We start from the raw sequence: 24,534 nt of genomic DNA on the forward strand, positions 1-24,534 counted from the left end.
GGACGCTGGTCGAAATGGCCAGGTGCATGATGCGTCAAGCGGATGTTTCTCCAGTGTTTTGGGCAGAGCGGTAAATACTGCGTGCTATGCGAGAAATCGGTGCGTGACAAAATCGCTGGATGGACAGGTACCGTATAAATTATGGAAGGGGAAAACACCTACGGTGATATATTTTCAAATCTTTGGTTCGAGAGTGTTCGTGTCGGACAAAAATCCCCAAAAAGGAAAATTTGACTCGAGATCAGAGGAGGGTATTTTCATAGGATATTCAAATGAATCGAAAGCATATCGCGTGTGGCTACCGAAATCGCGTAAAGTAATCGTGAGTCGCGACGTAAAATTTTTGAACGAGTCAGCTTTTGATCGTGAATACCAAGAGTTCCTTGAGGACGAGAAACCCGACCAAATCGAAACTAGAGGACACAAACGGAAAGACGAGTTGATTGAGGACGAGGCAGAGGAGCATCACGCCGAAGGACCTCAAGTTGTCATCAAGGGAAGGCATCACACTTCTGTACCTCGAGATGTCATCGTTAGAGCACCTAAACGAAGGGCAACGGAAGGCTCTACTCCTTTACCAACGAGGCTTTAACCACCGAAACGTGGAAGGGGAAGGCCGATGATATTGCGTACCGGATCGGTTGGAAGGCCGAGAAAACTATATCATCTGGACGCTAACAACAATGACGGAAACGATGGTGAGAATAGTGAGGTTTCGGATGATGAGGGTCTACCTTGTGAGACTCCAGACAATGATGACGCGTTTATGGAATGTAACTTAACAATAACACACGATCCTGCAACGTGGCAAGAAGCGGAGCAAAGCGACGACGTCGAAGACTGGAGAACAGCCATGGAAGATGAATACCTTGCGCAGATACGTAACAACACTTGGGAAATTGTACCAAGACCGCAAAAGCGAAAAGTGATTGGTAGTAGATTTGTTTTCTGTACCAAAGATAGTGGACTAGTCACAAAGAAGAAAGTACGTCTCGTAGCAAAGGGTTGCTCACAACGTGCAGGGGAGGATTTCCATGAAACTTATTCCCCCGTGGCAAGATCGACTTTAATTAGACTATTGGCGGCATTGTCGGCAGAATTGGGGTTGCAAATCCATCAAATGGATGTGGTAACCGCCTATCTCAATGGTGAACTGGAAAAGGACGTGTACATGGAGGTACCTGAGCAGTTGCACGAAGTATTGACGAAGATCATCGCTGGAAAACACGTAGGTTCAAATGCGGAAATAACTCAAAAAAAAGATATTATAAGAACTGCAAAACGTTGGCTACATGCATTGAACGCACATCAAGATAGTGTGTGCTTATTGAAGAAAGCACTTTATGGATTGCGACAATCAGGGTTGCAATGGTATCGTCGTCTTGTGTCAAAACTGAAGCAAATGGGTATGCGACCAACGGACCAAGACCCATGTATGTTTACATCGGAGGAAAAATTGCGTGATGATAATTGCGATTTATGTCAACGATATTGTGATCGCAACCAACGATCCGAGCTGGATGAAGGAGGTGAAGCGGAATTTGGCGGAGTCATTTGAGATGAAAGACTTGGGACCAGTGAATCATTGCCTGGGAATCGAGTTCCAACAAGACGAGAATGACTATAGTGTTGTCTTAACACAGCGCCAATACACTGAAGCTATCTTGGAGCGGTTTGGCATGCAAGATTGCAAACCAGCGAGGACTCCAGTCGATACAAATGTGCAACTGACAAAACCGTCACGAGCTAATGAGAAGATAATGAGGCAATATCCTTTCCAACGTCTCATTGGAGCATTGATGTATCTTGCGGTATCTACGAGACCAGATATCGCGTACGCGGTCAATTTTTTGAGTCAATTCAATACGAACTATTCAACTGAGCACTGGCTGGCAGCCAAAAGAATTCTCAGATACCTGAGGGGCACCGAGGGTCATGGTCTGATGTACCAAAAATCAGATATACCATTGTACGGAGTAGTTGACGCAGACTGGGGTGCCAACACAGTTGACAGGCGATCATATTCTGGATACGCATTTATCCTAGCAGGAGCAGCAATATGTTGGGAAGCTCGAAGGCAACGAACTGTAGCGCTATTGAGTGTAGAGGCCGAGTATATGGCCATGTCGGAGGCCACCAAAGAGGCGATTTATCTTCAAGGCTTATTACGCGACACAGCAAGGCCATGCGACGGGACCATACTATTCAACGACAACCAGGGAGCACAGCGTTTGGTATACAGCACTGGCGTGCATCATTCAAGAACCAAACATATTGACTTGCGCCACCATTTTATTCGAGATCATTGTGCATCGGGCGCGATTGAGCTTCAGTATATGTCTACCAATGATATGCCGGCAGACATATTAACCAAGAGATTAACCGGACCTAAACACATTCAGTGCCAGGATGGTTTGGAAATGATTGAGTTGCGCGAGTAACCTAGCTCGAGCCTACGACTTCGAGGGGAGGTGTTGGAGATACGAAGTGGCTCCACTCGAACTAACTCGCGACATTACCGACGCCTATCTATTCTATTTTCTGATACTCATGGATTCAGTTCAGTTCAGTTCAGTTCTCTTTCTGGCGTCGCACGGTTGACCACGTGTAATCATAATCGTTGTAATCATTCTATATATTAATCTGAATAAAACCGCGTTATATAGAAACAAACTCTATTTATCACCCGCCAACATATGTCATATGTATCTTACATTTTTATTTTTAATTTAAAATATCTGTTTACTACAATTGTTAAAACATGTAGAAATAGACACTATTTTAAATAACTTAGAAAAATCCGAAAGTCTTTTCAAAAGTGATGTACAGTCGTTGCTCCAACATACAGGTCAGAATGACGGGTTGCCCATTCGTGCAGAGGCCCATGATTGTTCACAGCTGCGTAGGCTTTGGCACATTATAATCACTCACATATAATGCGTCAAAGTGAATGCAACTGTGAATAATCTTGCGCGCCTGCACGAATGGATAACCCATCATACTGACCGCAACAACCCTGTATGTCGCTGCAACCCTGTACATGAATTCATATGTAAATTTTATTATATGTATATAAAAAAAATACAACTAACTATTCTTATATCTTGACAACCGCTAATGATAGATTTTATCTCCATCTCATACGGTTGCCGAGATATTTGTTTATAAACGATACGGAAGACTTTCTAGTGCCAACAGACGTGGCCTTGACCTTTGCGGCGAGACTTTTTTGTTTCACCAGCTGTGCTCTGACTGAGATTATGATCGGGGAGAGGGGAAATTGCGGTGTGCACGGAACTGACTTTTGTAAATATTTCATTTTTTCACTATCGCCTGATTCTTAAGAGTTAATTGTAATTAGCAATTGGCCAGCTTTCAAAGAATCGTCGTTTACGCCATCATTGTCATTTTGCTAATACGAGATGTATAATTGGTGATGCTGTAAAACATGTAACTCCAATCACACATTACAGTATTTCCCGTCGTTTTTTGATGATGTCTATATCTATGATGATCTGTGATATAAGAAATGAATAAAAATGAAAAAAACGCTTGGCGTCCGTTTTGTTAAAATTTCCTACGCTTTTTCGCCTTAATAAACGGAACTGCATAATTGCCAGCAGTATGATCGAGTAATTCCAATAACAAAGATTACTAGATCTCATTACTAACAATTACACAGTTCCGTTTATTAAGATGATAAAGCGCGCAAATTCGTCCCGAAACGGGCGCCAAGTAATCATTCATTTTCATTAATTGCTTATATCTCGGCAACCGTAAAGGATATAAATATAATTCAAATATTTCTATCAATTACGGTTGTCGATATACGAACTTGTTTAATGGAAACGAATAATCGCTTGGCGTCCGTTTTGCTAAAATTTCCCGCGCTTAATAAATAGAACTGCATAATTGCCAGCAATGAGATCAATAAGTCCAATAAAACATCAGAATACGATCTAAAAAGTGCTTTCGGAGACATATGTCTATCTCATACGGTTGCCGAGATATTTGTTTATAAATGATATGGAAGACTGGCGCCAACAGACGTGGCCTTGATCTTGCGACGGGACTTTTTTGTCTCACACCAACTGTGCTCTAACCGAGATTATTATCGGGGAGAGGGGCAATCGCGGTGTGCACGGCAGTTTTCAGTTTTTTTACTATCGCCCGATTCTTAAAAGTTAATTGTAATTAGCGATTATGGATCCTGCCCACAGGACGCGGAAATGCTTGCCGCGCGGCAAGAAACGACGCGGTAGCCAATAAACTTTTGGTTCTTACGGAAAAGCGACACGTTGATTGGCTACTGCGTCGCTTCTTGCCGCGCGGCAAGCGTTTCCGCGTCCTGTGGGCAGAAGCATTAGCCAGCTTCCAAAGCATCGTCGTTTACGCCATCATTGTTACCTCAATAAGGGCCCGGACACACACTTCTGCACAACGCATAATGCGTAAGCATAAGAAAATTGATTGGTCCTTACACTAGAGGCCTAGATAATCAGAGAAGCGACATTGAGGGCACGCTTGCTGATTGGCTGACCGCGGCACCAATCAAAACCGAGGCTATCGGGCCCGCAGCTGATTCCGTGTGCACCACTGATTACTGATAGCTGCACGAGTCGGTTGGCGACGTTGGCGTGCTCGAACGTGTTCGGACGTTTTGCCCGAACGGGAAATTTTTTTAAGTACTGCGACTGATACTGTCTGCATTAATTGTAATTGCCATTAAGACCTCGCTGCGCAACAGTATACCAGACTTAGTAATAAAACAGTGTAAATTGCTGGCCGTATAATTGTCCTCGTACACTCGCCGACAGAAAGGTTGTCCCAAAGTAACGTGTTACATCGAGGTTAGGTGAGTGAAACAGATTAATATATTTTTAATATTATTAAGAAAAGAATTGTAGACATTCGTGAAGTTTTTGGGACATCGTAAATATATGCATTTTGTGTGGATGAGGGTTATATCATACAATAATCAGTAATATTTCTGTTCACTTGTAACTAAATTGAGAGAGAATGTGATCATATTTTAAATATTTTTATAAACTTATTACATTCGTCGTCTTTACAGAAATCAAGAGTTTGAATAAAGAATAAAGATGGTAAAAGTGTGTGAGGTATTTGAGTGTACAACAACCGAAAAAGAAAGACTATCTATGCATAAATTTCCTAAGAATGTGGAACATCGAAATGCGTGGGTAGCTTGGATTAACCGTCCCGGGTGGAGTCTGAAATGTAATAGCAGAGTTTGTGAGGTATTTTATAAGATTCATAAAATATTGAAACATGCCTTCAGATGTGTGTATGTTTATCATGTATTGTCTATTTTGTTGCAGTTGCACTTTGTTCCTGAGGACTATATGGAGCACACAAGAGGAAATGGAATTCTTCGAAGGCTGAAAACATCTGCTATTCCCTCATTGCAAATAGAGGAAATTCAAGACAGTGAAAATCATTGTAATCCAAAAATTATACGAAGATTTCGACAAACCGCACAATGTTTGAAGGATATAACAAATATCCCTATTATAGGTAAAGAAAAAGAGAATGAGCATGCATACTGCTTGAAAATATTAACTTGTGATGAAGTAAGTATTCTCTCGATTTTTATCACTTTTGTGCCAAAATATCATATATGCTGCGTTCCGATATTCACTGCCAGTACTGAAAATCTATAGTATACGTAACGGAAACTATAGATTTTCAGTACTGGCAGTGAGAATATTGGAACGCAGCCATAGTGTTTGTAAAAATAATTTTTTTTCTGATAAATACATTCTCCCAGCAGGTACAGGACTGTTTAGAAGTAGGAAATACTCATAAAGGTGAGGAATTATGGCTGAGTATAAGATGGTTGAAAGATGAACATAGTGATGTCACACATGCAATGAAAACCATCGATAATGAATCTACATCTTGTTCAACGCCATCAACCAAACATCCATTGTTGACGAGTAGACTAACTGCATCATCGGCTTTATTGCAAGAGGACATGACAGTATCAGTGGCACAAAAAGATTCCGACAATGATTGCAATAATCAGGTAAAGGATTTTTCTTTTCTTTTCCAGGTTTATTTGAAATTGTGGTCGACCTTTTGTATATATTTGTTTATGCATTCTTTTTTAGTTGGGTGCAACCACTGCTGATATACTGGACAACCAAGAAACTTTATACATGTATCTATATCATATGTATTTATATCGTGCAATTTTATTTTCTCTTATAAGTTCGAAATCCAGTATTACTATTATAATTTTTTTTTTACGAATTACGAATATACATACAGGGTGAATCTTAATGGATGCACCAACTTTTTACCATAGGAGATGAGTTACCGACCGCAACTGTAATCAACCGAACGATCCATAGGTGACACCAGCTTGAATCGACCGCTTCGATCGACGAGTCCGAGATGATGTACAGGCAAGTTAAAAACTGTAAATCAAATAACGTATATCGTATGTACATACTTTTCTAATATATCCAACTGTCTTACGCATTTTTCTTTTTACATATAATTTTATTTAATAACACGATTTCTTATTATTCTCCATCTATGCGCAACGTATTTACCGCATGTACTACGTTTACGCGAGCGTTACTTTGGTAGTAACTTACGATAATTCACTCGTTTACGCAGAGTAAATTATCGTAAGTTACTACAAAATTTCCTTTACGCGAAGAAATTATCGAAAGTTACTACAGAAGTAACGCTCGCGTAAACATAGTAATAGAAAGAAATATCTTTTGTATCTGTTTCTACGTTTACGCGAGCGATTACTTCTGTAGTAACTTACGATAATTCACTCGTTTACGCAAAGTAAATTATCATAAGTTACCACAAAATTCTGTTTACGCGTAAGAATTATCGTAAGTTACTACAGAAGTAACGCTCGCGTAAACGTAGTAAGAGTATCTTTTTTATACGATTTTTTTTTAATATTTATATTTTAATACAGTTTTATTTGGTGGCGATTTCTTTTCACGCTTACGCGGAACATTTTAGCGCGTAAAAAAAGAGTTGGATATAAGCGGAAAAAAAATAAAAATATTCTACCATTTTCTTATACAAAATTGAGCAATTCTACTTTTTATAAGAAATATTCTACTGTATACTTTATGGATATAAAAGTAATAATGTGAAAAATTAAAAATAATAACAGTGGACTTCCGCACCACCCTTGAGGTACCACCAATAGCGCTTTAGGTTTTTTCGCCTGGACCCTATTGTACCACATTTTTAGACCTTTTTCAGTATAAAGGTTTAAACAGATGTACTAAAGTCATACTGCGTGTAAAAACGCACAGATGAAAAATTATATCAACGTGTGACCGTGCGCAACACATTACCAATTTATCATGTTTTTACCTCAGTATGCGTGCTCGAAATGGTTTACCCTCCAGCCTCTCACAAAATGTAGCATTTTTTAAAATTACACGATGCACCCGGCGCAAGACCCGTGGACTTATTGCACGACAAGCTCGTACAATTAAATCCTTCACATCTTGAGCACTAGCAAGTCGCGTTGTGCAAACTTAATTACTGCACTAGGAGCCGAAAAAACAGTAATAATTCCTGTATTTTTGCTCACTCTTAACTTTTAATCTTTCTTACATTAACCATTACGCGCTACTAACAGTAAACATTCTTTCAGTAACCAGTACGGATCTCACAGTAACCATTACGATAAAAATCAGTAATGATTCCGGTGCAATAATTAAAAAAAAAGATTTTTTTTATATTTTCAAATAGGTCTTATTTTTTTGAATATTTTTATTGTTTAATTTGTATTCGTGGTTTCGCATGGCCACCGCGTTCACCAGACCTCACACCGCTAGATTTTTTTCTGTGGGGTCATCTTAAGCAGCAAGTTTACGCAACGCGACCTGCTAATGCTCAAGATCTGAGGGATCGAATTGTACGAGCTTGCCGTGCAATAACTCCACAGGTCTTGCGCCGGGTGCGTCGTGCAATTTTGACAAGGGCTACATTTTGTGAGAGGATGGAGGGGAGCACATACTAAAGTAAAAATATGATAAATTGGTGATGTGTTGCGCACGGTCACATGTTGATGTAATTTTTCATCTGCGTGCGCTCTTACGCAATATGACATCAATGTATCTATTTGAACTTTTTTACTGAAAAGGTCTAAAGATGTACAATATGGCTCCAGGCGAAGGTCCACTTTAAAAAACCTAACGCGCCATTGGTGGTACCTCAAGGGTGGTGCGAAAGTCCACTGTTATTATTTCTAATTTTTTACATTATTACTTTTATATCCATAAAGTATACAGTAGAATATTTCTTATAAAAAAGTAGAATTGCTCAATTTTGTATAAGAGAATGGTAGAATATTTTTATTTTTTTTTCCGCTTATATACAACTCTTTTTTTACGCGCTAAAATGTTCCGCGTAAGCGTGAAAAGAAATCGCCACCAAATAAAACTGTATTAAAATATAAATATTAAAAAAAAATCGTATAAAAAAGATACTCTTACTACGTTTACGCGAGCGTTACTTCTGTAGTAACTTACGATAATTCTTACGCGTAAACAGAATTTGTGGTAACTTATGATAATTTACTTTGCGTAAACGAGTGAATTATCGTAAGTTACTACAGAAGTAATCGCTCGCGTAAACGTAGAAACAGATACAAAAGATATTTCTTTCTATTACTATGTTTACGCGAGCGTTACTTCTGTAGTAACTTTCGATAATTTCTTCGCGTAAAGGAAATTTTGTAGTAACTTACGATAATTTACTCTGCGTAAACAAGTGAATTATCGTAAGTTACTACCAAAGTAACGCTCGCGTAAACGTAGTACATGCGGTAAATACGTTGCGCATAGATGGAGAATAATAAGAAATCGTGTTATTAAATAAAATTATATGTAAAAAGAAAAATGCGTAAGACAGTTGGATATATTAGAAAAGTATGTACATACGATATACGTTATTTGATTTACAGTTTTTAACTTGCCTGTACATCATCTTGGACTCGTCGATCGAAGCGGTCGATTCAAGCTGGTGTCACCTATGGATCGTTCGGTTGATTACAATTGCGGTCGGTAACTCATCTCCTATGGTAAAAAGTTGGTGCATCCATTAAGATTCACCCTGTATATGTTTGTAAATTGTAGTTTAGGAGGACCATTTTTCACATAATACGTATTTTAACGGGACATTTGGCTCTTAGGAGGTCCGTCTCGGTAATTTTTTTCATGCATCGTATTTTATTAGGTCCGTCCCGATAAAACCTATCCGAATAAAACGTATTTTATTGGTACCTCTTCAAATTTTAAGTCCCTCTAATATACGATGGATGATATCACTTTCATTTTTTAATTGTGAAGTATTTTATCAGAACCGGTGCATCTAACTATTAATTTAGCTTCATAAAAACTGCAGTATACTTTTGCATTTAAATATAGATATTAATTAAACTAATAAAACTTTAATAAATATAAACATTACAATATAATTATTATAAATATAAAGGTTTTGCTATTTTTAGTCATTTTATTTTTTTATTATTATTACCCTTGTAAAAAAATTTCTCATATCATTTCAGAAATTTTGTAAAAATTGACTCGTGAAAAATTCTGAAGAATATATAAAATTTCTCAGACATATTCGGAAATAATTGGATGAGAATTTTTTAAATATTTCAGTATTCGTATGTATAAAAATTTCCGATAAATTGCACAGATTTTCTAATATTTACTCCTGCAATAGATTCCTATAAAGATGCGTTAGCGAAAAAAATATGAAATATATTATTATTTTGTGAGATTTTCTAAAAAAGAAATGTTCCAATTTGTATAAAAATCCTAAAAATTTTTTACATTCCGTAAAAAAGTCAAAAAATTTTTATAGAAACTGTGATTATTAATATGAAAAATTTTGAGACATTTTTCTACCAGGTATTTAAATTTACACGCAATATTTATATCTGTTAGTAATATTATTTAAATTACATATTTCGATACTAATATTATTATCTGATTATACTTAACAATATCTAAGATATTGAGAAACAGTTCCATTAAAACATACACCGTATATGATAGAAAAAATTATTCGAAAAGCATTTTCTAGCTGGTACTCTACTCTATTGGAATTACCTGATTTTATTAAAGTTAATTATGTATTTTCGTCTTCTAGGCTGATAAAACGCAAAAAACTAAGCACGCCAACCTACTTTTTCATGTCATAAAACACTTAAATCTTGATAACCAAAAATAATAGAAATATGAATCCTATAACAATACCGGCGACGAGCGATGTTTCATTTATATTAAACGCTTATATCTCCACAACCGGAAAAAATATAAAGATTCCAAAAGCACTTTTTACTTCGTAAGCTGCACTATTGGCATTTTACAACTGGTAACTATACTTTTTCGATTATTATTAGTGAGACAGCGCGCGCAAGTTTAGCGAAACAGGGGACGTGCCCATTTTCTCATTTTCACTCAATCTTTATATCTCATTAACCACTATAGATATCAATATTATTCTCCGGAAGTAATAAAGTTTTTAAGTGTTCAGAAAATCCTCCAAAAACGCCTGAAGGTGGCCATCATGGGGGTTTTAGTGGGTAGGCTATGCATGTGGTATCTGATGAATATGCATAGAATCTCAAACTACCTTCGGCTTCCGACATAGGAGGTCATAGGTATCGAAAGATTTTTCCCACGTAAATAAATAAAAAAAAAAGGTATCTACAACATATGAGCGACGGAAAATATAGTGATTGGAGTTATGTAATTTACAACGTCAATATGCATTTCGTATTAGTGAGGTGACCGTGATGGAAGACTTTTTGGCGCCAAGACACATGGCCTTGACCTTGCGGCGGGACTCATCACCAGCTGTTCTCTGTCCGAGATTTTTATCACGGAGATCGAGTATCGTAGCATGTACGGCACCGACGTTTGTAAATATTTCAGAATTTTACTATCGCCTGATTTTTAAAAGTTTGTCGTAATTTTAGCGACTGACTAGCTTCCTAATCATCGTTGTTCATGTGCCACGTTGCTAATACAAGATGTATTTTTGATAATGATGCAAAAATCACGTAACTCTAGTCACACTAATTACAATTTTCCGCTGTTCTTGGATGATGTTGATACCTATGGGTGCGTTCAGATTCCTTACTCTGAGTAGAAATATTAACCCGATGCCGTTCAGATAGCATCCGAGTAAGTATTTTTTGACTCGATAGACTGCGTTCAGATCGCTGGGTTGAAGTAATCGAGTTAACTCTAGAGTCGATTTCTCAACCTACCATTTTTCATCGGTTAAGAAGTAACTCTGCGTGTTTCAGCGGCAAGTTTGAAATTGAGTGACGAGAGTGATTCAACATGAGTGACAATCAGATTAATGCTGTAGAAGCGGACCCGACTCGTCACGAATTGGTGAGGTCAGAAAATGGGGAGATTGTCCGTGCCGAGGGACACATTGTCGTGTTCGACAATATTGGTAAGTATATGACTCATGTGTTGTGAACGGGAATTGCGAGGGAGAGGTTAGGTGTCGAACTAGCTCCTATTGGTTTTGTCGCAATAATCTTTCTCTGTTAACAGATAAAAATATGTACTGCGTTCTCGAAAATGAGAGAAATCTCCGGCTCTTCGGTCTCATACCAACTGCCTTACAATTTGATACAGGTTAGGTTATATATTATATGTATTGAATTTGGCTCATACAGGCCAGGTGATTCGTGACTGCTCCAATAGTTGAAAGGATTTACATTGTTCTTGTACGTTGCAGTTCCTGAAACGAGCATGTCATCATCAGAGACCTTAGGCTCACTTTCTGATAATTGTTGTCCGTGCCGAGTCTCAGCTTGTTCTTGGAGAGGAGAGCTTCCGAAGGTACGGTCGCGCGAAACCGTCGCGATCCCGCCAGCCAGGTCGCTCTGGCCGAAAAAATCATCAAGCTATCCGAGCACTTGCGCTCGATCGCCATGGGGTCGCGGGTGAATGAGGAAAATAACGGAGACCCAATGGAAGCGCAGCGGTTCACCAGGAGGCCCGGTGATGTCGGGAATAATCGCGATACCTACTCGAGGAGTAATGTTAAAGTGACGTCTCACGTCGATAAAGAGACCAACGAGATCACGGAGAAACTGTCTAGTATCACTCGGCAGCGAAAGCTCAACAGAACGACCTTTCATAGTAGCCGCAGCTTCGACAGGCACAATCTCGATCCAAATTTCGGTAACGTGTTTGTGGCCCTGAGGAGAACGAGCATCGGCGATGGTGATATGTCCGAGAGACATCCGACACACATCAGAACATATTTTTAGTATACATCAGTAAACTGCTCATAAATAAGTAGTGCAACTGTGATTCTGTTACTACGTTTACGCGAGCTTCTGTAGTAACTTACGATAATTCCTTCGCGTAAACGAGTGAATTATCGTAAGTTACTACAGAAGTAACGCTCGCGTAAACGTAGTATGTGCCTTGTACTTACCTGAAAGTGCCAATTAATTTGTGATAATTTTATGTGTACATTTTGTACCTGATACATGTGATTGTCATTATCCAAAGATATTTTTAAGAATTGTCTTATAGTAAGGTAAGATACAAAGAGTATTATCAAATTTTAATATAAATATTATTTTTGTTTCCTGTTTAGATATAGGTACTGTCCTAATATCAATATCTTTAATTTAAAAGAGAGAGAAAGATTGTCTACAGTTTATTCTGATTTCTCTAGTCTGTTTAGAGTATAAAAGAAGTTAATTTTGTTTCTTAATTATTATATTTTTAGTTCTGTTGCGAAAATGCGTCTTTTTCTACTTATAACTGATGTTTATAGAAGGTGTTTGCAGAATAAAGAAATTTATGTTCATTTGTATATTATTTATTACAATCCTTGTTACAACTGTATTTATAGGTAAACAGTCGATCTGTCAATTACCTCTTACGAGAAGGGCTACAAGGTGGGCTCTCTTAGCTTCACCCTCTTGAAAGCGTATGTTGTTATTATCATCATCATCATTCTCCCGTTCTTGTTGCCTTACTACTTCAAGACCTTCCCCAATAAAATCATCAACATTATCTTCTTCTATTTGGTCTTCTTCTAGCCCATCCAGACAAATGTTGTGCAGCACACAACAAGCAAGAATAAAACTTGGAATTAAGTCCACCATTTTCATATCTAAATGCTTCAGTCGTCGAAATCTTCCCTTCAGCAGTGCAAAAGAACGTTCAACGACTTGTCTTGACTGCGACAGTACTGTATTGAAACGCTTGTGTGCTTGAAAAAGAAAATTCACAATAGTTCAAAAGTACTGATAGGTACAGACAGTTCTGTTTAACAGACTCAAGATAAATTTTCAATGAAACTTACTTGTGTTAGGTGACCATTGTCAATGTAGGGAGAAATGCACCATGACAACACAGGGTATGCCTTGTCAGCTATGATGTATTCACCATTTGGAAAGAGAGCATTCACATTACGCTCTGCATCCAGAAATAAGTCAGAGTTCCGGAAAATGCGTTGATCACCCATTGAACCAGGGTAACCAGCAAAACAGTCAGTAAACCTCAGTTCTGAATCACACACTGCCTGAAGAACTACAGCATAATCTCTTTTTCTTGTCTTATAATGCAGTGAGTGTTCCTAGGGCACAAAACAGAAAAATATACCATATGAACAATACAGAAAGTATGATAATACATGTAATAAGATAAAAGATAAACCTTAGGAGCCTCAATGCTTATATTACAGCCATCAATCGCACCAATTACATCGGGCATATTGGAAAGACGCTGGAACTTTTGTTTCACAGAATCAAGATGATCTCCTGCTGGCCACTTAATGATATTTTTTGCCATGTTGTTGAGACCTGCAACAACGCGCTGGATGCTGGCATTCACAGATGACTTTGCGAGATCATGCTTCAGACCCACAGACCTGGTATAAGAACAGCACAATCAGCATTTATATTGAATATAAGCAGTTAGATTACTAAATTCATGCATTCAATTTTATATAAATGCATTACCTGAAAGAATCTGGTGTTGCTAGCAGCCACAGCGAAGCAAGCAATTGCGTACAAACAGGGATGCAAGGTTTATTACCAGTATCTCCTGCCAAAATAGGTCCAAGACGATTTTCTAGCAATGCAAATGTGCTAGGCAGCATTCGATAATTTTCACGGAACTGTTTTGTATTAAATCTTGGGACTGTGCTTTCCACATAACCTTTAATTCGCACAGCTTTCCTCGATGGGCCACGTAGCCTTAGATGGGCTTCCAATAAAAATGCCTCGGCTAACTCGTCCTCCTCGTCATCACTTTCCAGCGTTGCACTGAACAATAATGTGAACAGTTGTTTGCTCGCATAAATAGCCGTAAGAATGGCATTTCTTCGGCCATCCATAACTTATGTAAGCGGCAGAATGTGACGACTAAAATGTCAAGTAGATGTAATAAGAAAACTATTCTAACTGTTTTATACCAAACTCTTACACTTATTTGTATACCTTCCGCCGCTTTATTTAACCCAAAAAGCGACTCGGACCGTTCAGAGCCACACTCAGAGTAAATCGTTCGGGTTAGAGTCGAAACTGTAGACAACTCAACCCCAGTCGTCGGGTTGGGAATCTGAACACACCCTATGTTGGTTAATATGGCCGCGTTCAGCAGACACAACTGTTGAGTGTCGTCTCATCAACACGCTACGCTGATTTGCTCGGTCTAAAAGTAAGAGCCAATCACGTTCGATCGCTACTGAGCGGTTTGTTCTGCTGAACGCGTCCAATGAGATATAAGCGTTTAATGGAAACTGAAAAATCGCTCGGCGCCCGTTTCAGTACGAATTCACGCGCTTTATCATCTTAATAAACAGAACTGTACAATTGCTAGTAATAAGATCGAGTAATTTACACTATTGGAATTACTCCATCTTATGCTAAAACTCCATAGGGTCGGTATCACAGTCTCCGATTAACGTGATTCTCCCTAGATTCTCCGATTAAACTCACTTTTCGTCTCTTTCTAGGGGGATAGTTAGAAAGAGATGCAGAGTGAGTTTAATCGGAGAATCACGTTAATCGGAGACTATGATATCGGCCCATAGACGCGGAAACGCCGTGCGGCAGAGTGCGTTGACCAATCACAAATTTTCATTTTGCCGCAGGCGACTTGCGGCAGCCTTCTGATTGGTCAACGCACTCTACCGCACGGCGTTTCCGCGTCTATGAAGTCTTAACATTACTGCTGGCAATTATGCAGTTCCGTTTATTAGCGTTTTCTCATTTCCCTTCAATTTTTATATCTTACAAACCACCATAGGTATAATAAATAACATCAAAGAACGACAATAAATATTGTAATTAGCGTGATTGGAGTTATATGTGTTTTACACTCAGTATATTATACACGTATATGTATAATATACTGAGCATTCCCACTAGAAAGCTTCTCTGCTAGATCTGAAGGATAGAAGATATGCTTACAGTGACGATTTCCTTTTCTAACATTTAGGTTAGGATACAATTAGAAAAGGAAATCGTCACTGCAAGCATATTTTCTGTCCTTCAGATCTTGCCGGAAGATCTCCAATGGGAATGCTCAGTCTATTATATACATCTATAGTTTTACAACATCATCAATTATACATCTCGTGTTAAGGCCATCGCACACAAAATGCATAACTTAACATAAGCTTAGCATAAGCATAGCATAAGACCGCTAAACCAATGAGCATCCAGCATAAAGTCGCCATATTGATTTACATAAGATGCTCATTGGTCCAGCGGTCTTATGCTATGCTTATGCAGCCTATACAATTTTGTGTGCGATGGCCTTTAAGCGGGGAGCACACACTTCTGCACAACGCATAATGCGTAAGCATAAGAAAATTGATTGGTCTATTTCCTTATGCACATGTGTAAGGTAGAGGCCTAGATAATCAGAGAAGCGACAACTCTACCCCCACCTAGAGTCCTATACCCCCACCATGGTTCCCATCGGGCCCGCAGCTGATCGCTTGTGAAAAAACTAACCTCTGAAGCGTCGTCTACAATACGCGGAGTAAAAAATAAGAGTAGGCGTAAGAAGTGAGAAGTAAGTGTAAAATAAAGCTAAAATAAAGGCGTAAGCAAAATAAATTATTTTTATTTCTTAGTCCAACTTTAGCTCTTACACTTACAAGCGTACTATGAAGTAAGAGTAAGAAATAAAAATGATTTATTTCGCTGATGCCTACTCTAGTACTTTTACTTATATCTTATTGAAATGATAAAGTAAGTAATGTTATTATCATAATGTGACATTTGTTTTGTTCATTGTCTAGGAACCAGTTCATGAAATAAAAATGGAAAAACAATGTAACGAGACTGATACTACTTCTGTTCAAGTATCTAATGAATATTCTGCAAAGGTCAGTATTAATAGCCGCTTTTGGAAAACAAAGCGATCAGTGAGCGGTCAGTGATTATTGGCCTGTACTATTAGATCTTTTTTAGACCAATTACATTGACCAGTTACTTAGCTGTTGTGCAACCGTTATTTCCTAAACGTACCCAATGTCATGTGCTTACAATTGTATAAAATGTCAATTAAAATTTTCATTTGTGTTATAACGTATGTTACAGATTCGTGCTATTGAAGAGAGATATTCAATCCCTTTTCTACTTTCCAAAACAGAATGTTATACAATTGAGGAACTGAAATTGCAGTGTAGCAAAGCATCACAAGTTATTCAAGACCTGAGAGTTGAACGTGACTTAGGCCTGCAGCAGTTATATGTAAGATGTTCAGTGAGATTGCCAAAATGGAGAAAACATTGCGTAAGTTACAGTCTACTGCTACTAAATGTAATTCCAAGAAGTGTACAACAAGGAAATAGACCTAAACACTTCTGTTCATTGTGTCATATTATTTGTAATATTTTTCTGATTACGAGTTTTATAATTATCCGTTATATTTGTTATACCTCATACTGTCTTTAAAATAAATGGCAATCATACATAATGTGTTTACTTTTTTATTCGAGCCTTGTCATAACATAAATACATAACATATACAGGGTGAATCTTAATGGATGCACCAACTTTTTACCATAGGAGATGAGTTACCGACCGCAATTGTAATCAACCGAACGATCCATAGGTGACACCAGCTTGAATCGACCGCTTCGATCGACGAGTCCAAGATGATGTACAGGCAAGTTAAAAACTGTAAATCAAATAACGTATATCGTATGTACATACTTTTCTAATATATCCAACTGTCTTACGCATTTTTCTTTTTACATATAATTTTATTTAATAACACGATTTCTTATTATTCTCCATCTATGCGCAACGTATTTACCGCATGTACTACGTTTACGCGAGCGTTACTTTGGTAGTAACTTACGATAATTCACTCGTTTACGCAGAGTAAATTATCGTAAGTTACTACAAAATTTCCTTTACGCGAAGAAATTATCGAAAGTTACTACAGAAGTAACGCTCGCGTAAACATAGTAATAGAAAGAAATATCTTTTGTATCTGTTTCTACGTTTACGCGAGCGATTACTTCTGTAGTAACTTACGATAATTCACTCGTTTACGCAAAGTAAATTATCATAAGTTACCACAAAATTCTGTTTACGCGTAAGAATTATCGTAAGTTACTACAGAAGTAACGCTCGCGTAAACGTAGTAAGAGTATCTTTTTTATACGATTTTTTTTTAATATTTATATTTTAATACAGTTTTATTTGGTGGCGATTTCTTTTCACGCTTACGCGGAACATTTTAGCGCGTAAAAAAAGAGTTGTATATAAGCGGAAAAAAAATAAAAATATTCTACCATTCTCTTATACAAAATTGAGCAATTCTACTTTTTTATAAGAAATATTCTACTGTATACTTTATGGATATAAAAGTAATAATGTAAAAAATTAGAAATAATAACAGTGGACTTTCGCACCACCCTTGAGGTACCACCAATGGCGCGTTAGGTTTTTTAAAGTGGACCTTCGCCTGGAGCCATATTGTACATCTTTAGACCTTTTCAGTAAAAAAGTTCAAATAGATACATTGATGTCATATTGCGTAAGAGCGCACGCAGATGAAAAATTACATCAACATGTGACCGTGCGCAACACATCACCAATTTATCATATTTTTACTTTAGTATGTGCTCCCCTCCATCCTCTCACAAAATGTAGCCCTTGTCAAAATTGCACGACGCACCCGGCGCAAGACCTGTGGAGTTATTGCACGGCAAGCTCGTACAATTCGATCCCTCAGATCTTGAACATTAGCAGGTCGCGTTGCGTAAACTTGCTGCTTAAGATGACCCCACAGAAAAAAATCTAGCGGTGTGAGGTCTGGTGAACGCGGTGGCCATGCGAAACCACGAATACAAATTAAACAATAAAAATATTCAAAAAAATAAGACCTATTTGAAAATATAAAAAAAATCTTTTTTTTTAATTATTGCACCGGAATCATTACTGATTTTTATCGTAATGGTTACTGTGAGATCCGTACTGGTTACTGAAAGAATGTTTACTGTTAGTAGCGCGTAATGGTTAATGTAAGAAAGATTAAAAGTTAAGAGTGAGCAAAAATACAGGAATTATTACTGTTTTTCGGCTCCTAGTGCAGTAATTAAGTTTGCACAACGCGACTTGCTAGTGCTCAAGATGTGAAGGATTTAATTGTACGAGCTTGTCGTGCAATAAGTCCACGGGTCTTGCGCCGGGTGCATCGTGTAATTTTAAAAAATGCTACATTTTGTGAGAGGCTGGAGGGTAACCATTTCGAGCACGCATACTGAGGTAAAAACATGATAAATTGGTAATGTGTTGCGCACGGTCACACGTTGATATAATTTTTCATCTGTGCGTTTTTACACGCAGTATGACTTTAGTACATCTGTTTAAACCTTTATACTGAAAAAGGTCTAAAAATGTGGTACAATAGGGTCCAGGCGAAAAAACCTAAAGCGCTATTGGTGGTACCTCAAGGGTGGTGCGGAAGTCCACTGTTATTATTTTTAATTTTTCACATTATTACTTTTATATCCATAAAGTATACAGTAGAATATTTCTTATAAAAAAGTAGAATTGCTCAATTTTGTATAAGAAAATGGTAGAATATTTTTATTTTTTTTCCGCTTATATCCAACTCTTTTTTTACGCGCTAAAATGTTCCGCGTAAGCGTGAAAAGAAATCGCCACCAAATAAAACTGTATTAAAATATAAATATTAAAAAAAAATCGTATAAAAAAGATACTCTTACTACGTTTACGCGAGCGTTACTTCTGTAGTAACTTACGATAATTCTTACGCGTAAACAGAATTTTGTGGTAACTTATGATAATTTACTTTGCGTAAACGAGTGAATTATCGTAAGTTACTACAGAAGTAATCGCTCGCGTAAACGTAGAAACAGATACAAAAGATATTTCTTTCTATTACTATGTTTACGCGAGCGTTACTTCTGTAGTAACTTTCGATAATTTCTTCGCGTAAAGGAAATTTTGTAGTAACTTACGATAATTTACTCTGCGTAAACGAGTGAATTATCGTAAGTTACTACCAAAGTAACGCTCGCGTAAACGTAGTACATGCGGTAAATACGTTGCGCATAGATGGAGAATAATAAGAAGAAATCGTGTTATTAAATAAAATTATATGTAAAAAGAAAAATGCGTAAGACAGTTGGATATATTAGAAAAGTATGTACATACGATATACGTTATTTGATTTACAGTTTTTAACTTGCCTGTACATCATCTCGGACTCGTCGATCGAAGCGGTCGATTCAAGCTGGTGTCACCTATGGATCGTTCGGTTGATTACAGTTGCGGTCGGTAACTCATCTCCTATGGTAAAAAGTTGGTGCATCCATTAAGATTCACCCTGTACATATGTGTTCTCGCGTATGGTATTCACACACACATATATATATATATATATATATATTTATACTGTAGGGATGTATGTAGATAACCGAGCGGGTATCTCAGACTTACTGTTGACGGCTGTGATCGGGGAGTCTCTGAGGTGACTGGGGCGGATTCTTCCGGAGGTAGGTTTGGCTCGGTTTTGTGATGTGTGTTGACGCGCACAGAATCGACTCGCGACGCGGCAGAAATCTGGTTTCACTTGAGGAATACAGCTGGATGATAGTTGACAAGTACGGCTGGTAAATATAATTTTAAGACGTCTCGGACTGGATCAGAAGTGACTCCAAGTGCGCAAAGTCGCGATTTTTATACAAAATTAAGGAGGCAGGATTATATTTTAATCCGATTTGATTGGGTGGAGTTCTCTTCTGATCGTGACGAATGTTTCAATTTTCCGCCTATCCCGTGGCGAGTTTCCCCAAAATCGTCATTGCCTATGAGCAATTTTTAATTAGCGGCTATTCATTGGCGAGTACGTTATCATCTTGCCCTTTGACAGTCCCTTCCAGAGTCCTAATTTTATCAATCGCCGCGAGGCGTGGGTCTTAGGTCAAATCTGCGTTTCACGGAAAAGCGTGAGATCAGCCCTCCCGTGACCCGAGAGGTCACCCAGATCCTTATGGCGTTTTTAATTTATTGCGCCCTTTGCCACGAAATTTCGAGATAATTGAAATTTCGTGCTTTATTTCGTGGAATTAGATGGAATGCGACAAACAAGTCTATAATTTGCCTATTTTATTAGGTTCGAGTCTTCTGGAAGATTTCGTCATTCACCATTTAATGAGCGATGACAGTTGGAGTGCATCCGCTTCGTCAATTGATAGCCGCTATTTTATGGTTTCCGTCTGTTTCGTGTGATGAGATGAGTGATTCCACGAAAGAAGGAAATCGTGGAGTCAACAGGACGTAACAAAGCCATTGGTTACCAAATTCGAAGCTTTCCCGCCCACTTTCTTCCCACTCTCCATTACCGGTGGAAGGGAAAGGTTTTCGAAGAAAAGTTATTTTTTTGTTATAAACCCTTGTTCGTCTTGTTCACAAAACCATATTCTTTTATCTAAGGCCTTACAAAAAATTCTTTATTAAAACTTTCTAGTAATGCTTTATTCCAACATGTAACTAGAAGGACTTATTATCCCATCTGAGAAATTTATTGATTTATTAATTGCTTCCAGTGTAAAAAGCCAAAAATTTCTAGAATAATAGCGTGACAAAAATTGTTTATCTAAGGCCCTGGTTAGCAAATTCGAAGCTTTCCCGCTTACTTTCTCTCCACCCTCCCTTTCCGGTGGAATGAAAAAGTTGTCGGAGAAAGGTTATCCTATGCCATAAACCCTTTTCCGTCTTGTACACAAAATTATATTTTTTTATGTAAAGGCTTACAAAGAATTCTTTATTAAAACTTTCTAGCATTGCCTTATTCCAACATGTAACTAGTAGGATTTATTATCGCATCTGAGAAATTTATTGATTCCAGTATAAAAAGCCAAAAACTTCTAGAATAATGGCGTGACAAAAATTGTCTATCTAAGGCCCTGGTTAGCAAATTCGAAGCTTTCCCCACTCACTTTTTTCCTACCCTCCCTTTCCGGTGGAAAGAAAAAGTTTTCGGAGAAAGGTTATCCCATGCCATAAACCCTTTTCCGTCTATTGTTCACAAAATTATGTTCTTTTATCTAAGAACATACAAAGAATTCTTTAATAAATGATTTAAAAAGATAAAAAGAGCTCGGATAGATTTTTGTTGTTCCTTTATTTTTTTAGAAATATTTTCATTTGAAATTTAAAAATTTTTTAACTATTACGCTTTTTGTATAAAATTTTTAGCCGATCACTTTATTAACAAATTCTCTTAGCTCCCTATAAACTACCTATATATCAGAATTTATAGTTCAAACTAAAAAAACTAGAAAAATTTAGAAAAATCTAAAGTTTTCTAATTTTTTATCTGCGCGCGCAGACTAATTTTTCTAAAACGTTGAAGACGAAGTTAACGTTTTGACTAATGTTACGAAGCCAAAATCATTCGAGTCCCAACGTTTGAAACGACAAGTTCGCCAGTGAAAAAGTATAACTCTCTCATCTGACTTTTCAATTAGTGTGTGTGTGTGTGTGCGTGCGTGCGTGCGTGCGTGCGTGCGTGCGTGCGTGCGTGCGTGCGTGCGTGCGTGCGTGCGTGCGTGCGTGCGTGCGTGTGTGTGTGTGTGTGTGTGTGTGTGTGTGTGTGTCAGCCGATATTACGAAGAAATAAGAACAATGGCTAGTCACAGAGAGGACGCTAATAATTCTGAGAAGTGGATGTTCCCTCGCGATATTCCTGATAAAGGGATTCCCGATAAGGGACGTGACTTCGAGGAAAGAAACGAGCAATTACATATGCTGCTGTCGACAACATGTGGACTCAACAGCTCCCATACGAAAAGAATTCATGTGGGTTTGCAAGCAACATCCGAGGGAGTTTTCGTGTCGCTGGTCAAATTAACCGGCAACTGTGCGGACGGCGTTTATTTCGACGAGAAATCGTGGCAGCAGTTTCAAGAGAACATGGGACTCGTGAGCGAATATTTAAATGGAGAAAACAATTGAAGCCGAATTCTATCTCCATTAACAATATCTCCGTCAATTTTACTTCGGCCTACGGAACAAGATCCATATTGCTGGCGTACAAGGAAAACGAAGAGGATACTTTCACCAGGACGGATCAACGAACAGACGAGGAAAATTGTCCACCAATGAAGAAACGAAAAACATACGCAGTTTCAATTGTGATGCAGAAGCCTACATTTCTCGGACTGAAAAATATATCGAAATGTATCGATGCACATTTATCACATTAAAATCAGTGGCCGATAATGTTAACAATTGCGCGCGTTATCTTATTAAAGAAATAAAGTTAAATCTTCCTAAAAGTTATATAGATGAAGATATTGTGAAATTAACTCTTAGAGGAGATTACAACGACATCGAGCGTAATGTACGTACGCAAATAACCAATTTAACTTTCCTCGATATGTATTTTAATATAGTATTTTTAGAACTTATTTTGCTGCGCTTTACCGAAATCCGTCGTATAATTTTGTCGAAACGCGGATTGTAAATTTTATAACATTATTGTTTAAACAATTTATCTGCAACCTTATTTTATAAGCGACTAAATTGTATTTTTTCCTATGAAGAAGAATTTGTAGTAATAAACATTTCTTGTAACTTCTACTTTTTTCTATTTTTCTTCAATCCTCACGTTCTCCGCAACAAATTCCTTTTTTTCTTATTTTTTCAGGATTGGTCAAAGTTTTTACCTCGTAAATTTTTGGAATGCGCTCAATAATAAAAACTTTCATTTAAAACGGAATAGTTGCATTACGTCATAAAGCGAACCTGTCCGTGGGACCGAAGGATAAACCCTCCGTTTCCCATCAGAGCCGGGACTCCATCGCGAACACACCCGACATGTCCCACGACACCGGAAAGTCAAGGGTGGCGCCAATTGACACGAGAGAGCAGAAGGGGCAGCCGACAGTGGGACAACAGAGCCACGCGGTACACCAGAACCTGACTCAGGAAGGCCTGACGACGACGCACAAGGGACGCGACCGAATCACCGCAGTTCACCCAGCTTGCGGACGAGGAGGCGGAGAGATTGATGGCGAGGGGCATCACGAGCATCGTCGAGACGACATCGCCGGGATCCCAGATATTTACCCCAACGACGGAAAAGGTGGTCACCAGCAGGAGCTGCACTTCTGACAACGCCAGCCAGTCGATCCAGGACGAACAGGAAATACACTCGCAGGTGTACACTCAACTGTAAACCTTTTTTATAATGTAACAAAGCGATATGGTTATAAGAAGCGTTTTATATTATATAATCATTCAAACATTTAGAGTTTTTAATAAGCGTTGAGCGCACAGTCGTAATATCGAGCTATTCGAAAGGTTTTATTTTTGTTTTATATATTTTATGCGACCATAGTATGCGTGCACGCAAAGTGCAACCTTTTTTATATCTTTTACCAGTATATTGACGCGATAGCGATAGATTAAGTTGTCGAATAAAGACGAGATTTACACATTTACATTTCAAACACACATTACCTACCTCAATCACATTCGATTCCCAAAAGTGGCAAGTTCGCCTTAAAATAGAAATTGATTTGGCCAAAAGGGCATATAGATTCAGTAATTATGGATTCAGACAAATTCAGGATTATAGTTTTATCCTTCATATTTATTTTATTTACTATTTCAATCATTTGTATTCTATTATTAGCATATTCGTATAAAGCCAGTGCAGAACCGTATTACACACCACGAAGCTCACAGAGTACATAATAATTTCATTCATCATATTTATTCCTTTAATATTTAGTTTCCCCGATCCAAACGTAACTTTCACACTTTTTACACTATTCACACTCTACATAATCATATTGAATACACCAGAGGATCCCGCGGGGGAATAACACTGTTACACTTTATATTACACTTTTTACATTAGTTACACCTACATGCTAGGAATACTCAAACGAGACGATCACCGAAAAAGGTGCAACACTTACTACTTTATACACTCGCGCGTTAGAAATAAGCGTGCG

The 24,534-nt window shown here is 38.0% G+C and overlaps 3 protein-coding genes and 1 pseudogene across 3 annotated transcripts; 3 read left to right on the forward strand and 1 right to left on the reverse strand.

Moving 5' to 3' along the window:
* Nucleotides 1-4,467: 4,467 nt before the first annotated feature.
* On the forward strand, nt 4,468-6,987 carry LOC139813359 (uncharacterized). Its single transcript, XM_071778846.1, has 4 exons — nt 4,468-4,855; nt 5,075-5,591; nt 5,789-6,046; nt 6,132-6,987. The coding sequence occupies exons 2-4, from the start codon at nt 5,103-5,105 to the stop codon at nt 6,294-6,296; spliced, it is 912 nt and encodes a 303-aa protein (XP_071634947.1). The 5' UTR covers nt 4,468-4,855; nt 5,075-5,102; the 3' UTR covers nt 6,297-6,987.
* Nucleotides 6,988-11,021: 4,034 nt separating this feature from the next.
* Nucleotides 11,022-12,746, forward strand: LOC139813350 (uncharacterized). Its single transcript, XM_071778839.1, has 3 exons — nt 11,022-11,490; nt 11,595-11,678; nt 11,782-12,746. The coding sequence occupies exons 1-3, from the start codon at nt 11,373-11,375 to the stop codon at nt 11,991-11,993; spliced, it is 414 nt and encodes a 137-aa protein (XP_071634940.1). The 5' UTR covers nt 11,022-11,372; the 3' UTR covers nt 11,994-12,746.
* A 134-nt stretch (nt 12,747-12,880) lies between these two features.
* Nucleotides 12,881-14,633, reverse strand: LOC139813219 (uncharacterized). The gene is made up of 5 exons (XM_071778587.1): nt 14,510-14,633; nt 14,030-14,434; nt 13,725-13,938; nt 13,372-13,644; nt 12,881-13,278 (listed from the first exon to the last, which is right to left on the reverse strand). The coding sequence occupies exons 2-5, from the start codon at nt 14,404-14,406 to the stop codon at nt 13,210-13,212; spliced, it is 933 nt and encodes a 310-aa protein (XP_071634688.1). The 5' UTR covers nt 14,407-14,434; nt 14,510-14,633; the 3' UTR covers nt 12,881-13,209.
* A 7,562-nt stretch (nt 14,634-22,195) lies between these two features.
* LOC139812880 (uncharacterized) lies at nt 22,196-23,222 on the forward strand (annotated as a pseudogene).
* The last annotated feature ends 1,312 nt before the right edge of the window (nt 23,223-24,534 follow it).

This window comes from Temnothorax longispinosus, chromosome 5, assembly GCF_030848805.1.
Source record: "Temnothorax longispinosus isolate EJ_2023e chromosome 5, Tlon_JGU_v1, whole genome shotgun sequence".
NCBI classification, from domain to species: Eukaryota; Metazoa; Arthropoda; class Insecta; order Hymenoptera; family Formicidae; genus Temnothorax; species Temnothorax longispinosus.

Bases quoted from the DNA above. Each gene is read 5' to 3' on its own strand.
- LOC139813219 (XM_071778587.1), bottom strand. From the start codon at position 14,406: ATGGATGGCCGAAGAAATGCCATTCTTACGGCTATTTATGCGAGCAAA. The intron at 13,939-14,029 runs GTAATGCATTTA...TTCTTATACCAG, and splicing joins GCAACACCAGATTCTTTCAG to GTCTGTGGGTCTGAAGCATG. The intron at 13,279-13,371 runs GTAAGTTTCATT...TTCTTTTTCAAG, and splicing joins ACAATGGTCACCTAACACAA to CACACAAGCGTTTCAATACA.
- LOC139813350 (XM_071778839.1), top strand. From the start codon at position 11,373: ATGAGTGACAATCAGATTAATGCTGTAGAAGCGGACCCGACTCGTCAC. The intron at 11,491-11,594 runs GTAAGTATATGA...CTCTGTTAACAG, and splicing joins TGTCGTGTTCGACAATATTG to ATAAAAATATGTACTGCGTT. The intron at 11,679-11,781 runs GTTAGGTTATAT...TGTACGTTGCAG, and splicing joins TGCCTTACAATTTGATACAG to TTCCTGAAACGAGCATGTCA.
- LOC139813359 (XM_071778846.1), top strand. From the start codon at position 5,103: ATGGTAAAAGTGTGTGAGGTATTTGAGTGTACAACAACCGAAAAAGAA. The intron at 5,592-5,788 runs GTAAGTATTCTC...ACATTCTCCCAG, and splicing joins AAATATTAACTTGTGATGAA to CAGGTACAGGACTGTTTAGA. The intron at 6,047-6,131 runs GTAAAGGATTTT...ATTCTTTTTTAG, and splicing joins ACAATGATTGCAATAATCAG to TTGGGTGCAACCACTGCTGA.